The 16,368-nt window shown below is 37.1% G+C and overlaps 2 protein-coding genes across 2 annotated transcripts; one reads left to right on the top strand and one right to left on the bottom strand.

The window, feature by feature from the left end:
- Positions 1–1,056: 1,056 nt before the first annotated feature.
- On the top strand, positions 1,057–12,499 carry LOC101742538 (cyclin-J). The gene is made up of 6 exons (XM_004925717.5): positions 1,057–1,451; positions 3,868–3,978; positions 4,270–4,441; positions 4,700–4,981; positions 5,975–6,131; positions 6,896–12,499. The coding sequence occupies exons 1-6, from the start codon at positions 1,344–1,346 to the stop codon at positions 7,335–7,337; spliced, it is 1,272 nt and encodes a 423-aa protein (XP_004925774.1). The 5' UTR covers positions 1,057–1,343; the 3' UTR covers positions 7,338–12,499.
- Positions 12,500–14,640: 2,141 nt separating this feature from the next.
- LOC101742391 (protein tipE) lies at positions 14,641–15,649 on the bottom strand. Its single transcript, XM_004925716.5, has one exon. It carries the CDS (start codon positions 15,445–15,447, stop codon positions 14,767–14,769), a length of 681 nt encoding a protein of 226 aa, XP_004925773.1. The 5' UTR covers positions 15,448–15,649; the 3' UTR covers positions 14,641–14,766.
- Between the last annotated feature and the right edge of the window lie 719 nt (positions 15,650–16,368).

Below are 16,368 nucleotides of genomic sequence, written 5' to 3'. Positions count from 1 at the left end.
ATCAGTCACCATTAATTGAACTGCCCTGTCCAATAGGCGTGCATCTAAATAGGGAACGAGAGCATAAAATGTGAACACTAAATGTGAAATGATGAATATTTAAAAACTATGTAATTTCTTGTTTAGATTCCATCATTGAAGTTTCTAACGAATTTGTAATTGCAGATTTATCTGAAATAAATATAAATTCCAATGAATTTCAACAAAATCAAACAGGTTGAAATGAAATGTGTTGTAATGAAATAATACTCAAGTGAAATGGCGGAAATTTATTGAGACTTCAGTGGACTTTTGAGAAGAACCCGAAAAGTCATCATGGCCTAAAGGATAAGACGTCCGGTGCATTCGTATTGAAGCGATGCACCGGTGTTCGAATCTCAGCCGGGTACCAATTTTACTAATGAAATACGTACTCAACAAATGTTACGATTGACTTCCACGGTGAAGGAATAACATCATGCAATAAAAATCAAACCCGCAAAATTATAATTTGCGTACTTACTAGTGGTAGGACCTCTTGTGAGTCCGCATGGGTAGGTACCACCACCCTGCCTATTTCTGCCGTTAAGCAGTAATGCGTTTTGGTTTGAAGGGTGGGGCAGCCATTGTAACTATACTGAGACCTTAGAACTCATATCTCAAGGTGGGTGGCGCATTTACGTTGTAGATGTCTATGGGCTCCAGTAACCATTTCACACGAGGTGGGCTGTGAGCTCGTCCACCCATCTAAGCAATAAAAAAAGCCATGACTAGGAACATGATTTTGATAATTTTCATGATTTTGATGTACTAAGTGAAATATAGTGTTTTTGTATTATTGTTTTATTGTTCCACAGTCGTGCACTTTCACAAATGCTTAGCAACTATTACAATGAAAATGCCCAATATTCCTCGCTTAAATTTGAGTAAACACTAGATTAACCATAATAAAGAATACACAAACTCATCGTGTACCGGCCAAAAAGTCGACAACAACAGTCTTATATCTTTGCTGGCAATCCAGTCAGGCTAAAAAATCGGTAGCCAATGGCCGAAAACAAATGTAGCTGATCTGTCAATGTCACTCAGTAGTTCCAGTCATTCAGTCATTACGCTTCATTTGTCAAAGATGCTAAGCCAAGGTCGGACCGCTGCCATGTGATGAAATAAAATAAAAAGTATTTTCACGTATTTGATGATTCACGCCGCTATATTGTTGTTCTAAGTGATGTTAGCGTTCAGAATAAAGATTAATATTAGCAGTTATAATCTACTTCTGTTCGGCTCTGTCATTTGACACAAGTATCCACGTGGTGAATGTCAGAAAAGTCGACGTGTTAAATTTTTACCTACATTTTGGAGAGATGGAAACCTTGAATATGGCTAAGTTGAATTTATCGAGTGTCCGGCCACATGCTTCGACCGAAAGCGGCCCAAAAGTTGAGGTAGCAGACCCTAAGATGAACCCTGTGGTAAGTAAATGATATAGTAACATGCGCGCTTTTTAAAATAAAAAAAGTGAATAAAATATAGTCACGTTTTTAATGTTTATGAGAATGAGACTGTATTCAAAGCTAAAGCTATAAAGTAATTTTTTTTTATTGCAAGGTATGAAAAAATATTTCACATAGTTTCATCATTTTTCTTTGCAACTTGTGCAAGGATGTGATTCCATGTAAAATGTAAATTCCAAAACAAACATCGATAATACTATATGAACATCACAGAATACCAAAATCTAAAATATACAAGTATAGATTTTTTATATAAAGAAAATAATTTAATGAAAGCAATAGCACATAAAAAAGATATGAAAAAACAACACAAATAAGTATTAATATTATATTATGCCTATTGGTATTGTAATGTAAAAGTAATGGAAAGAAGTTATTAAATGTGTATATTTATAAATAAATAAAAAAAAAATTTAGATAAAAAGTGAATATATAAATAGTTAAAAATATATAAAAGTATAAATTATAAATAGTTCATGTAACAATTACTTAATAATACTTTAATAGTTTTAGGAGAAAAGATAAACTGGTGGTGGTTTGTATTATACCTGATAAATTACACATCGTTTTTTTTTTATTGCTTACATGGTGTTAAGTGGTCACTGGAGCCTGTAGACGTCAATGACGTCAAACTGTCGTCTACCTTGGGAAATGAGATCTAAATCCATTTTTAGAGTACAATGACTGCCCCATCCTTCACACCGAAATGGTACACAGCAGAAACAGGCAGACTGATGGTACCCACCCTTTACGGGCTCACATGGTGCCTTACTAGCAGTAATTATGTAAATTATATTTTTGGCTAGTTGGTTTTTTATTACATGAAGTTGTTCCTTCCATTACTTATTCGTTGTAGAAGTCATTCATGAACATTAATTGCTAAGTACATAGAGTAAAAGCTCTTTATTCACGAGGCATATGTTCAATAAATATGCTGTGAATACAGAAATGGTGATTTACATATATGGGTTCGAGAGGCAAACGAGCAAGACGGGTCACCTGATGGATTATAGGCAATATGCTCCTAGGTGGCAAAATTAAAACATACTTTAGACATTATTGAAGGACTATTTTACTTTTTTATTAGTCCCTTTGACCACATGCTTACAAAGAATATTCGGTTGGATACCTACATATTGGAATATTTTTTATCCATGTGTATGTACCGATTAGATACGCGAATAAAGAAATCTTTAGGCGGAAATACAGGAACTGGATTGCATTTTTAAAATCCGCAAATGAAGGGAGCGTGAATAAGGAGATTTTACTGTATTTTATTAGAAAAATTTATAACTGCCAGTAGGAGTCGAACACTGGCACAGCCGCATCGCTCGAATGCGAATGCACTAAGCGTCTTGTCCTTTAGATCACAATGACTACTAAAATGAGTTAATCATTTCGAAATTTATTACTTTGAAAAAAGGAATAGAACATAATTCAGCTGCTTGTCATGATGCTCTACTACCTAAATCAAATATTTGCAAATGAAAGTAGGACATTATGATCTTAGCAAACAAAGCTGACCTAAAGACTAATTACTCTAGATTCTGATGCTGAGCTATGTAACTAAAGATTATACTCTTATTAGATTTTGTGCTAATTATTAACCAAGCTAAATGAAATATGCACTACCATATCAATATGCTGGCGCATAAACAATAACCGGTAAAACATATTAAGTAAAATTTGGTGTAATGATTAACAAATCCACAATTTCCTTGACCTACTAAACAGTGGTTGTACTTAAAGTCAAGCAATTAAGCAGTTTTTGTATCTCCAGAGTGAGGTTACTGATTCTCTAAGTGTTAATGCACCAAATATGTTTTCATAAATGATTTTCAGATTCAATATGACACACTATAATTAGTCAATTTCTAATGCCATCGTGTCTTTTAATAATTCATAGTAGCTTGAAAGGTGGAGTGCTATTGAGTCTTGAATCTTCTTGGGAGAATCATCATACATGAATCATATTAACGGTAACCATTTTACATAATTGGGTTTGTGATCTAGTCCACCCACACTATAAGACAAGACCATCTGACAACCAAAGACAAACATTTAATATTACAATACTTAGTCCCAATTTGAGAAAAGACGTCATATAGTTCAATGACAAATCTTAACATTTAGAGTAGATGGCTCGCTGGAGTTACGCTCTTACTGACTACGTAATGAAATTCAACTCATCTAATAAAAGTAGAGAATACTGATTGTAGATAATGAAGGAAAAAAAAAATTTTGAGAAAGAAATTGAAACTCTACCCTGTCCAACATTAGAGTTCTGAAGTTATGTGATTGGTCAATTATTAGATCATATTAGACATATACCTATAATTACAATAATTCAAAATTGCATTATTTATTCTTACAGGTATTGACTGATTATGATGACGATTACCATTGTGAGTACAGGGATGAGATATGGAAGAGCTTACTTGAGCAGGAGGCAGAGAAATCACCGATTCATCTGCAGTCACCTCAGGTAAGATATATTTAATTATAAACAGTAGAATGTCCTGCCAGGTCCAAGAATTAAACAATTTGAATCAAATGATATAAAATTCAATCATATTTTTGTATGGTGTAGATGTCATGTGAGCTTACAGTCCTGATGGTATGTGGTATCTTGAGCCCTGAGGCATCACATGCTGGAATACCACTGCCACTTGAATTGTTAAGTTGCAGTCTCAACATGAGATGTGTACTTAATTTTTTCACATATAAAAATATTCTTGATTAAAGTATGAAGATATATAAACCCTACTTTTTACAGCTGCAATTCCGAGGTTCCCTAGTACAACAACTTCGTGATGCCACAAAGAAATTAGGCCTGACTATTGCTACACTGCACTCTGCCGTGTCCTTGCTGGATTTGTTCATGGATGCCCACAGACTGAGAGCTGATAGACTGACTCATGTTGCATTAGCTTGCTTAAGTCTTGCCGGTAAGTCAAAATTTAGTTTTTACCCATGATTGGTGTGCTGGATAGGTAATATTTGGTTGTTAATGTATTTACTGTCTGGAATACTAGGTTAGCTAAAGGGGACAGTAGGTTTTTATAGTAATAGGAAAATAATTTCTTTTTTGGTTTTAACATTCACTAGAAGGGAATATTTTAAAAATGTTAAGTCCTAATGTTAGCCATTACTGTATCTGAAGCTGTCCTTATTGCCTATCAAACCTTGATCGTACTGATTTTCAGCAAAAAGCGAAGATAAATTCAGTCGCGCTCCAACTCTGAAGACTCTATCTAGAATCAGCGGTGTCCAGCTCTGCGGGAAGACATTCAGACAGCTCGAATGGATGGTAGGCCAGCACGTGCGATGGAGGCTATTGTCACCGACTCCGGTGACATTCGCGGCACTATTGGCTCAGTATGTTGTCACCGACGCTGACTTGACGACAAGGCATCCGAAGTTTGTTCGAAGATTCAGACGGGACGGTGCCAAGAAGCTTGAAGCATACTTAGATTTGACTTTATCTGGTAAGTTTGTTTACGAGATATTTAAATATTGACAAGATATATAGAAAATCTATATGGCAATTTTCAGATGTCGCCATTAATGATTCCGATCTATATTATAAATCTAATAAATAACGTCAAAATTCTTAACCTTGGCTTTATTAACGATCTTTTTATTACATATATATTTCTCGGGACATTTTTTTTTATTGTTTAGATGGGTGGACGAGCTCACAGCCCACCTGGTGTTAAATGATTACTGGAGCCCATAGATATCTACAACGTAAATGCGCCACCCACCTTGAGATATGAGTTCTAATGTGTCAGTATAGTTATAACGGCTGCCCCACCCTTCAAACCGAAACACATTACTGCTTCACGGCAGAAATACCTACCCGTGCGGACTCACAAGGCGTCCTACTACCAGTAATTATGCATAATATAATTTTTCGGGTTTAATTTTTTATTACACAATTGTTATTCCTTCACCGTGGTAGTCAATCGTGAACATTTGTTAAGTACGTATTTCATTAGAGAAATTGGTACCCACCTGCGGGATTCGAACACCGTTACATCGCTCGATACAAATGCACCGGACGTCTTATCCTTTAGGCCACGACGACTTCGAACTCCGACTTCTGGTGGTAGGACGTCTTATGAGTACCACCACCCTGCCTATTTCTGCCGTGAAGCAGTAATGTGTTTCGGTTTGAAGGGTGGGGCAGCCATTGTAACTATACTGAGACCTTGGAAGTTATGTCTCAAGGTGGGTGGCGGCATTTACATTGTAGATGTTTATGAGCTCCGGTAATGAATGCAACGGACGTCTTATCCTTTAGGCCACGACGATATCTTGGTAGCGTGTAGTAGTGATTGGTCATGATGATGATATTAATTTATCCCTAATGGGAAAGGCAAAGGACTTTAGTCCATACAGCCAGGTCTTGTTTTTGGTAATAATTGGAAAAATTTGGTAGTTTTAAAGGCCAGTAGTAATTGGTTCGTTGTTGAAAGATGTGCGGCTGAAGGTGGTGGAGGGCGTGGAGGTGGGGTGCGCGTGCGTGGCGTGCGCGCGCGCCGAGCTAGGGCTGTGCGCTTGGCCGGGCTGGCTGGCCGCACGCACCGCGCGCTCGCCCGCCGCCGTCGCCCCTATCGCCGCTCTACTTCAAAGGTGCGGTCATCTTATTCTTTTTTTTTTGCTCCGGCACGGTTTGCACATTAGCCAGCGTCAAGTAATGAATCACACGAATACACACGTTAAATCGATTCTGTAAAACAGAGATAACACGAGGCGAGTAATCCATACATATAAATATAATTGCAGTGTCTGCTTGTAATATTGAAATAACCGCTTTTTACTACATGCATATGAATATATACATATATACGGTACATACACCAAAATAACATTTTTTACAATTTTTGTCTATCTGTTTGTTCCGGCTAATCTCTGGAACGGCTGGACCGATTTTGACGAGACTCACTCATAGGTAGCTGATGATATATATAAGGAGTAACTTAGGCTACTTTTTTTAGACTAGCTTCGCCCCGCAGCGTCACGCGCGGTACGACAATAACCGCGGGTAACGTCGCGAGACTCCGCTATCTATTAATAATAAAATTTAATGTTTCGTAATCGAAGCGAGGGCGGGTCGCTAGGAATTAAAAAAAAAAAATTGAGAGAGAAAAATATTTATTTTATTTTATTTTAAAAAATAATAATGAAATTTTAATCTTAAGTAGTCGTAATATATTAAATGATGATCAAAGGCCGAAAAGACGCCCCTTAGAAGGGCCCAGAGGTCGATGTCCTGTTACAGTAGATATCCCTCATGGTTATACAAAAGAAGCGAACAACTGAACTACAATACTCAATACACAGAAATTAATACATTTACCCACCAAGTCTAACAAGACCTTTTATCCGTTATACAGGATGATGCAAATACTAAAATCACGCGACGCGGCCGATTCCGAGATCGATCAGGGCTACGGCAGCGCTAGGACGTCGCCGAATCTAACGCCATGTACCTCGCCGAATCTCCAGACCTCTCCGGCGTCCAGCACTTCGAGCACCTCCAGAGTGAATGAGTACAGACAAAGGTCGATCGAAGGTCCGTATTCGGTTTTAGATTTAGACGAATCGAATCTGCCGAACATTCAGGAGACTTACTACACGCTGCCGGCTGAGCCTAATACGCAGAGGGTCAATAACCCGGCGGACTACAGGTATTTTAAATCCAGGAGGATGCTAGAAGCCAGCTTGGGTTCGGTGCCCAGCACTAGCGTGGCCATGAAGCGAGGCTTAGATCCTAACGTCGAATTGGAGAGTAAAAGGTATCGTTTGACCTCACAGATGTCTCAGGTCGTGCTTTGATTATAAATATTGTTCTGTCTAGTCTTTAGTGCTTGAGGATTTTCGTGGGAAAATTGAATTTCTTTCTTTTTTTTAGTTGTTTATTTTGAAATCTGGCAACATTTTCCTTGGAATGTTACCATGTTTCCTAAAAAAAATTTTAATGTTAAATATTAAGTTTGTCATGAAAAATTGTGATATCGTGTATGAATAAGAATAACTCCGCATCCTCGAGCGCTTTAAGTTTGCCGTGGTTATTGACCGTGATGATGTTAGATTGTGACATGTAAATGGTGTTACGGCAACGACAAAGCCTAGGCTATGTTATCAGATATTCCAATATTTTAATTTAAAACGTGGTATAGTTTTTTTTTTGTTAAAAAGAAACGCGATCCAATTTTGCGCTATTGTTTTTTTTTTTTAATTCTGTTTTTAGTACATATTTAATTATGACTGAGACTGTTTTTCACATTAGCTATTTCACACCATTACTGGTATACCTGAGAAAATCACTCTACATAAAATGTATAATGGATTAAGATTTTAGTTGGATCGTGTTTTTTTAATATTTATTAAATTACATGATATGTAATCTTTTGCATTGTAGTTATGTAAGAAAGAATGACCTAATAACAAAAAAAAAAAAACTAACATATTCTACCATCCATCCTTGAATCGGTTCAAAGAGCAAGACTGTTTAAAAAATTATAATTGACTATATTAGGAGAGTTTTTTTTTTAACTAAGATAATTGAAATTGTTTTTGATTTGATGTTTTTTTTTTTGATGATTCGTTGCGGTATTCACGGTATTGGACCTCGTTAGTGTTACAATACGAAAAATAAAAAATAAAAACACGTTCCTATATATATATATATTCCTAAATTAGTCGAATGCTTTTGACATAAACGACTATTAATAGATATTAACTAGCTGTCGTTGCAAGCTTGTTGAAATTTCCTTCGCTTAATCCGTTGGCGTTCTAACTTGGCAACAATTCATAGAACTACAATTGTTTTCAAAATTTATTTATGTTCTCAACGAGTCGCCCTTGAACACAGAAACAATTAGTCTGTCATAAATTTGTAATGAAAACAAAAATATGCAAGAAAATTAATTTTCATTATGTCATCGATCCGCGAAATCCAAAATAAAACCTCGGCCGCTATTCTTCTTAAACTATCTTGCGATCCAAAATATTAGTATTAGAACTGGCAACCATAAAATCGAGAAATAATGAAAACGAAACTAAAAAAATAAATCGGTTAATAGAAAAAAAATACAATATAGTGCTGCTAATTTAAATTTAAATTGTTTCAAATTTTAAAATTTCATTCGATTTTACCGAAAGATTAGAATTTCTTACTAGAGGATTTATTTATCATTACTTCTATATTTCCAAGTACCGTAAGTTCTTTCTTACATTCTAAGTGCACGTAAATTATGTATGTATATATATATAAAAAAAACAATCGAGAAGTGATAAATAAAGTACGCTGGCTGTGAACATAAATTATTATAGTTCGTTAAACGAAAAATAAAATTCAAAGTTCAATATATTTATTTACTTAGTTCAAACTTCTCGATTGTGAAATTGTTATGACTAATTGTAATAATATTGTTTTTTTGTTTGTTTTTTTTTTCGAATATTAATTATTAATGCAAACTGCAAGGTCAATATGGCGCTGTGACGAATTTTACTGAGCGCCATTTTGTATACGTCTATGGTAATGTTACGTAACGCGTTACTGACCATAGATTATACACTTAAGTTCGCTGACCTTCGCTTGGGTTAATTAATAAAAGGGTCGACGTTTTTGTGACCGAGATAAACGGGCAGAGAAAAAGCTCAAAAGCTAAAAAGTCGTAGTGACCTTGGGCTTTTTTTTCTTATATATAATAACTTACCTTCTTACTTTTCTGTATAATGAAACATTAGCGCCAGCTTTATTTTCTACTGAACTCCATACGATTGTCTGCTCACAGCGAGAGATATTAAGTGAACTTTACGTTTTCAACTTATGGTTCAAATTGCTTTCGCGAGTTAAAAATTACTTAAAATTTTTAAAGAAATGCATCGTTTTCTCTGTCGCGTCACCGTTGATCCGCTAGCTAGACTGCCTTAGTACGAATGACGAAGCCAAAGCATAGTTTTGACGGTCATTCTAAAATGTATCCTAACACAGGTTTCGTATAAGTATCATTATTGCGTGTAGTCTTATTCAAATGTAACGTTTGCTTGTGACGCGTCGTATTTCAATTCGGCTTTAAGCAGGAGTCTAAATTTAATAAAATTAGATGCGTGTTTGTAATTAAAGTAAAACCAAACGCAACGTTTAAAATTTTGAGTTTTTTTTTACCATAGCAATTGGAGGTGGTTTTGTTCGGGATGTCTTTGCCTTATAAAGTCTAAACCACACTACCTTCTATTTAATGCACTGTGTGTGTGTTTAAACTTCAAACATTATAACTTAGATCGTTAAGATTAATAATATAATAACTCTTATGAACGCAAAACTAAGACTTAATTTTGTTTAATGCGGTATTAACCTGACCCAGTAACAGTATTATAGGTGTTCGGTTGTGATTTTATTTATTAAAAAAAGCAGCCGCTTTGACCGAAATCAACTTTCAAAGATTTAGTTAGCACTACCGCGAATTCTTAGCCTGAATGTTTAATTAAAAAATAAATAATCGAAATAGCCGTCGCCTTATAGAACAGTAGGCAAAGACAACGCGACGTTTAAAAAAAAAGTAACTGATTCACAATTAAAACTTTTTAAGAAATAATTTGTAATGTGTCTCGCTTCGTTCGTTGTTAGCAACTTAACAAGTCTCGATTTTTTTTTTTAAATATGAGTACTTATTTTTTATTTCCAAACCCCGCGAACCTAAAGAAGCCATTTGCAATACGAGGCGGCCATCTTGTGTGTCAGACTATAAATAAATGTTTTGAAAAGGTACGGAAAAACAAAACATTTTCATCGTCGTGACAGAATAAACTTGTTCAATATAAACTGCCATACTTTAATGAAATGTATCCTCGGTGTAAGAAAATAACTGCTTGATTTGAAATTAGTGTTTTTTTTTTCTAAAGTTGTCAGAATTCGCTCCGTCGATATAATGTCGAATAAAATAGAAACGAAACTTTAACCTGGATGGTTGAGTCGCTATCGATCGATCGATAAACATGATTTTACTAGTTTTAACAGTGCACGCTATGTAATAAGAAAAAAATTTAAGGCGATGCATGAACTGGCAATATGGTCCTTCTCCCCCTTGCGTAGTTCTCCTCATTACTGAGGGTCGTGATTCCTTCGCTGCATCAGCCTCTTTTGTACGATCGTCCTCGACCTGCTGCGATCCTTGGCCTCGTGGAGGGCATGGTGGAGCTTGATGTCCAGACAAGACCGAATTCGACCATCTTGTGGAACTGCGTCCACTGGGACGTTTGGACGATCCTTCTAGTGCTAAATAGTTCCTAGTGCCTATAAACATAAAGTCAAAGTCCGTTTCACCCTTCAGACTGTGCACCTCAGTCTGTCTGTCATGATAGTCAAATCAGCTGACGCAGGGTTGAATGACCTCGTGTGGGCTATCGCCGGTTGCCTTTGATTGCGGGTACTTGAAATAAAAATGTTTAATTTAACTATATATAAGTACTTAGCTTTTATTTGATTGCCCTTGTATGCAGACGAGCGCACGGCCCACCTGATAGTGAGTGGTTACCGTCGTCCATGGACTTCAGCAATGCCAGGGGCAGAGCCAAGCCGCTACCTACCGCTGCGATTAAACCTTTAGTGCTGTTCTAACTTGGACATGTTCAAGCACTAGTCCATGAAATCTTGGGGCGATTTGTCATCATTTCAACTTTCCCTTAATGAACGTACAAATTTACCAAAAAAAAGAAATGTTATTATCAAAAGTCATTCGTAATTGAATGAATAAGTTTATTTTTGTAACGAGGGTACATAGTGTAGTCGAATATAATCATGTCTAGGAACGTCGAAATCGGAACCATAACGTCGTATATTCAAATCAGAAAAAAAGCGAATAAAAGTTTTATGTGAAATAAATTCACCGCAATAGTTCGCTATTGTGAAAGTATGCTCGTAGCGACAAGCGACCTTATGGTTCTGAAGTGGTTTCTTTTAAACGATTTAAGGTTGATAATGTCTCGTGCATGAATTTATAAAGTTACCACCACAGCGTTTGACGGCGCGCTCTTTATAAGATTTTATAAAATACATCGGGTAATGTTTTATAGTTTTATTAGCCAATTTTCCCGTTTATCACTTTTGTTTAGTGTTTAGCAATTTAAAATCTGGCGACAAAGAACAGCTGCGAATGTGAAAATTACAGTTTTCATCAGAATATCATTAAAAAGACAATATAATCCATTTCACAAAAAAAAAGATAACACTCAAAATAAATGGTAGCTTACGCTCTAGGTATGCTTGCCTTAATACTAAGACAGATTGCCTGTCTGTCTCTCTCTCTCTCTCTCTCTTTCTCGCTTACAATATTTGTATGCGAATGAAAAAGACGGAACTTAATGTAAAAGTTTTTTAGTAGAAATTTTAATTTTGCCCTTAAAACGTGAGTCTGTATATTTATTGTTGAATGTTCCTGAAAAGTGCTTCCCGAAATAGTTTGAGAGTTCAGAATTATTATTGTTACTTATATTATATTATTACAGAATAAAATCTCAATTATTTCTTCTACCTCGAACTGTGTAATTATTTTGGAATTTATATTTCTGAACCCTCAAAAAAGATACCTCAGTAATAATCGTTTGTTGAAATTGTAACTTTTTATTTTTTTAAATCGATAAACTGTTATCTGATTCTGTTAATCTGTTACATAATCTATAGGTTTCCGAAGTGGCGCCATCTATTGTTTAGTGGTGGAGGTTATGTTTTAAAACGCATCTTTTTAGAATTTGTGTTTTTGGTATAAAAAAAAGATGTCTAATTTTAATGGCAAAAACAGATTTAAAATTACGCGAAGGCTTTAAATTTATATCACAATGCAAACTAGAAGCCATGAAGACTGAACGAATGGTACTATGCTTAATTCGAATGAACGGCGTTGGACTGAAAATGTAAAATAACGTGTATAATTTTTGTACTCTAAAATTGTCAAAGAAACATTATAAACCTTGAAGTAAATATTTTAATTGTATCTCTTTTGTTTTATTTAACCATTATTGTTCGGGTAATTGAATGACTTGTGGGTTTTCTTGTGTGTTCCTTCCGTCTATTTAATTCAAAATATTAATTGTCAATTTCGACAAATGAAATAGTGTTTAGATGATCCAAACATAATTGCTGGTAGGACGTCGTGTGAGTCCGCACGGGAACCACCACCCTGCCTATTTCTGCCGTGAAGGGCCGTGGTACTGTTAAAAAGTGAGACCTTAGAACTCATATCTCAAGGTGGGTGGCGACATTTACGTAGTAGATGTCTATCGGCTCCGATAACCAAATAACACCAGGTGGGCCGTGACCTCGTCCACCTATCCAAGCAATGAATAAAAAAAACGTCATGGTGGGTCTCACGCTTTGTATCTCCCCTCAGTTCCTTGACTTTCTCCTACGTCACAGTAGTATACAGGTGCGATATATAGTCATATTAATATGTATTCATTCATAATACGCATGAATAGACTTAAAAACGATAACGGCGCTCCCTACCTTGAGATACGATATCGAAGATTCAGATTCATAACTGTTCCGCCCATTAAACGAGAACACGTGATAGCATTAAGGCAGAAACGGGTTGGCGGGAGTCCTTGATGAGTATATGACACAGTAATAAAGGCGTACGTAGAATCGCAGGAAAACCATGGTAACCGACATAGCTCAAAGGATTGCGACGTTAAAGTGGCAGTGGGCAGGGCACATTGCTCGTAGAACGGGTGGCCGTGGGGGCCGAAAAGTTCTTGACTGGCGACCGCGTACCGGAAGACATAGCGTGGGTAGGCCTCCCACCATACACCCACAAGACGGACCGACGTCCTATTGAAGTTTGCGGGATCCGCTGGATGCAAGCAGCGCATGCCCGATCTTTGTGGCGAGCCTGGGAGGCTTATGTCCAGCAGTGGACGTCTGTTGGGTAATAGAATAGAACGCGCACGGATAATTATATATTTTTGAGGCGTGTTTTTGGAATCACGGGTCGGCTTACATGGTTTGATTATGATTAGAAATCTAGTAAATGCCTCGAATAAAATTTACACCAAATTGCCTGAGTTTTACTGAGCATTTATAATATTAAGTACAGTAAAAAAAAGATGTCCGATTAATCTAGAAAAGCACCGTTATCGCCTAACTTTGTGCGTAATGCACAGTGTAGTGAATAATAACTGGGAACCAATCACGCACGGTCATCTAGCCCCAATTTACAATTCCCTGTGATATGAGTACCAAAGACTGAACCCACGACCCTCGGTGTAACAGTCACGGTCGCTAACGACTGCATCACCGAGCTAGTCCTGATAAATATAATAATAGCTATTCCTAATACCTTTAACCACACTTAAACAAACAGAGCCCACGGACTTTCTCGACGGATCTTGTCAATGGGTCGTGGTTCCGATCGGGTGGTAGATTCTGCGAAGCATTGCTCTTGCTAGGGCTAATGTTAGCAACGCTCTCAGCTAAGAGCCCCGTGAGCTAACCATGTACCATATTCTCTAAAGGCCACCAACTCAAGTAGGAAAAAAACCTACTTAATAAACATTACGTTACTTCTATAAAAACTTTGTGTATTTTATTTGTATGTATTTATTTTGGCAATGAATTATTTTTACTCATGTCTACTACTCGTATATTTTTTTAAATTATCGCCATGTATTAACTTTAACACAGCTAGGCACTTCTTGAATCTTTCACTTCATCAACGGTAACTTGAAGAGAATACCTGCATGGCGTTATGTTAAATATATGTATAATCTATGGTTATGTTCGTCTTTGTACAATATTTTTGATTTTTATGCAATAAAAAATTTTCAATCAATCAATGCATAGTATAGTGAATTACCTAATGAACACTAATATCTTCACTAGAATCGATTTTGTGCCAAAACAAGTACTGAGATATATGTAAACAATAATTTCCGTGTTTAAGCCAATTGCGAATATTGTAACAAATAAAAAAATGCACTAATTTATTCTGGTCCGTTTTTTAGAGGGCAATCCTTAGGTTAGGATATTAAGTTTGTGCATAATGCTTAAAAAAACACGTAAATTTTGCCCTAGACACAAGTAGGTACTAGGTACAGGTACAGGTACAGGCTTCGTTAAATAACAATGAAACAATAATTTTGTTAATCTTTTTATTTATTATATTTACACACGACACTGTTAGACTTTTGAGGAAATGATATTATTTATACGTTTGTGCTTGTATTAAAATAGAAATGTTTTACTTTGATATTAATATTGGTATTACGCCAGCCGATACACTGAAGTGTCATCCGGCGAAAGAGTTGGTATACGCGGTGGACGTCTCGGATGCCGACGACGACGATGAGGTCTGCATTCGCAGTGCAAAGCGCACAAACCGATCCCAGCACATCCTGATAGAAACAGCGGCAGAGCCAAGGTCCTCGTCACGGTGGCCACCTGCTCTCCTCGAGACCAACGCGGAACAACAACCGTCGTGTCCGCTCTCGACCAGTAACAAGGATATCTCGCACCGACATACCCGTAGTTCAATGTAAAATTAGTGCAATCCACGACAGGCGGATATCCGCAGCCTTTTATGTTTACAAACAAAACCGCGGGGCGCCATTCGTGATTGTAAGCTTTGTACTTCACATGGAGCTGGGTACACTTGTAGGCGTCGCTCGTGCATCCTTCTCTGCACGAGGCCCAGGTGCAGTTGTCGAGGCCTAGCCGATCGTCGCGCCTCTCCGTCACACATTCCGCCGGTGTTGGATCGAAATCTGCGGCTAGTGCGCTCAGCGCTGGATCCGCATACAGAGGAACGAGGAACAGGAGAGCTGATCCTCCACCACAGAGGATGGTAGCCAATACTATAGTGATGTAACGAGTGAGTTTTGCACGCGTTTCTCCCCTGCGTCGTGATGACCGCACGACAAGGCGCTCCGAGCTTCCACCTCTCATTTTTAGGTTTTAGAGCAATGCGTCAACCCATGTTGAATAAACCTTGTCCCGAATGAGTAGACGTGTTTCTACGCCTGCGTAGTATTCAGACATGCGTATTGTGAATCAAAGAGTATCCAAAGGCTATGCGCTGTGAATAGTCCACAGATCCGGTTAGAAAGAAACTTAAATTAAGCTATATTAAAATAAGAGTCTACATAATATTATCAAAGCCCTATTTATTTAAAAAAAACATTGCTTTGATTATTGATGAAAAGAAAATTACTGCTTATTAAATATGACAAGTTCTGTTTGTTAGATAACGTTGTTTAAGGTTTGTCCTTAAATGAGGGATAATCAATCACAATTGACAATGGGTCTTTGGACTAAAGTACAAGCTCACAAACATAAATTGTATTACTTAAATAAATTAATGATAGGTTCAATGCCTATGCTTGTGGCTTGTAGTAATAAAAAAATTGGAAAGAAAATCATCATGCTTTCCTATTACCCTCTGCTGGGGTGTAGGGCTCGAATCAAATTTTTCCATTTGTATCGGTCTTGGGCAGTCTGTTCTAGCTCCTCCCACGTCATGCCCAAGACCCCTAGCTCCTGCTCCACCGAGCGACGCCAAGTTGTTCTGGGGCGGCCTCTCTTCCTTTTACCAGACAGTTTCCAGGTCAGTGCTCTCTTTGATAAGTGTGTATCGGGCTTTCTCAGAGTGTGACCAATCCAATGCCACTTCCGCGTAAGGATCTTCTTCTCCATTCGTGTCTGCTTAGTGATCCTCCACAGCTCTTTGTTAGTGATCTTCTCAGGCCAAAAGATTTTCAAAATCTGACGCAGGCACTTATTCACAAACACTTGAAGTTTTTTGATCAAGTCCTTGCGAACAAACCAAGTTTCGCTCCCGTACAGCAATACAGACTTTACATTTGAGTT

This window comes from Bombyx mori, chromosome 7 (genome assembly GCF_030269925.1).
Source record: "Bombyx mori chromosome 7, ASM3026992v2".
Classification (NCBI taxonomy): Eukaryota; Metazoa; Arthropoda; class Insecta; order Lepidoptera; family Bombycidae; genus Bombyx; species Bombyx mori.
Note: the sequence above shows the minus strand (reverse complement) of the source record. Positions and strands in the feature narration are given on the sequence as shown.

Bases quoted from the DNA above. Each gene is read 5' to 3' on its own strand.
- LOC101742538 (XM_004925717.5), top strand. From the start codon at position 1,344: ATGGAAACCTTGAATATGGCTAAGTTGAATTTATCGAGTGTCCGGCCA. The intron at 3,979-4,269 runs GTAAGATATATT...TACTTTTTACAG, and splicing joins TTCATCTGCAGTCACCTCAG to CTGCAATTCCGAGGTTCCCT. The intron at 4,442-4,699 runs GTAAGTCAAAAT...ACTGATTTTCAG, and splicing joins AGCTTGCTTAAGTCTTGCCG to CAAAAAGCGAAGATAAATTC.
- LOC101742391 (XM_004925716.5), bottom strand. From the start codon at position 15,447: ATGAGAGGTGGAAGCTCGGAGCGCCTTGTCGTGCGGTCATCACGACGC.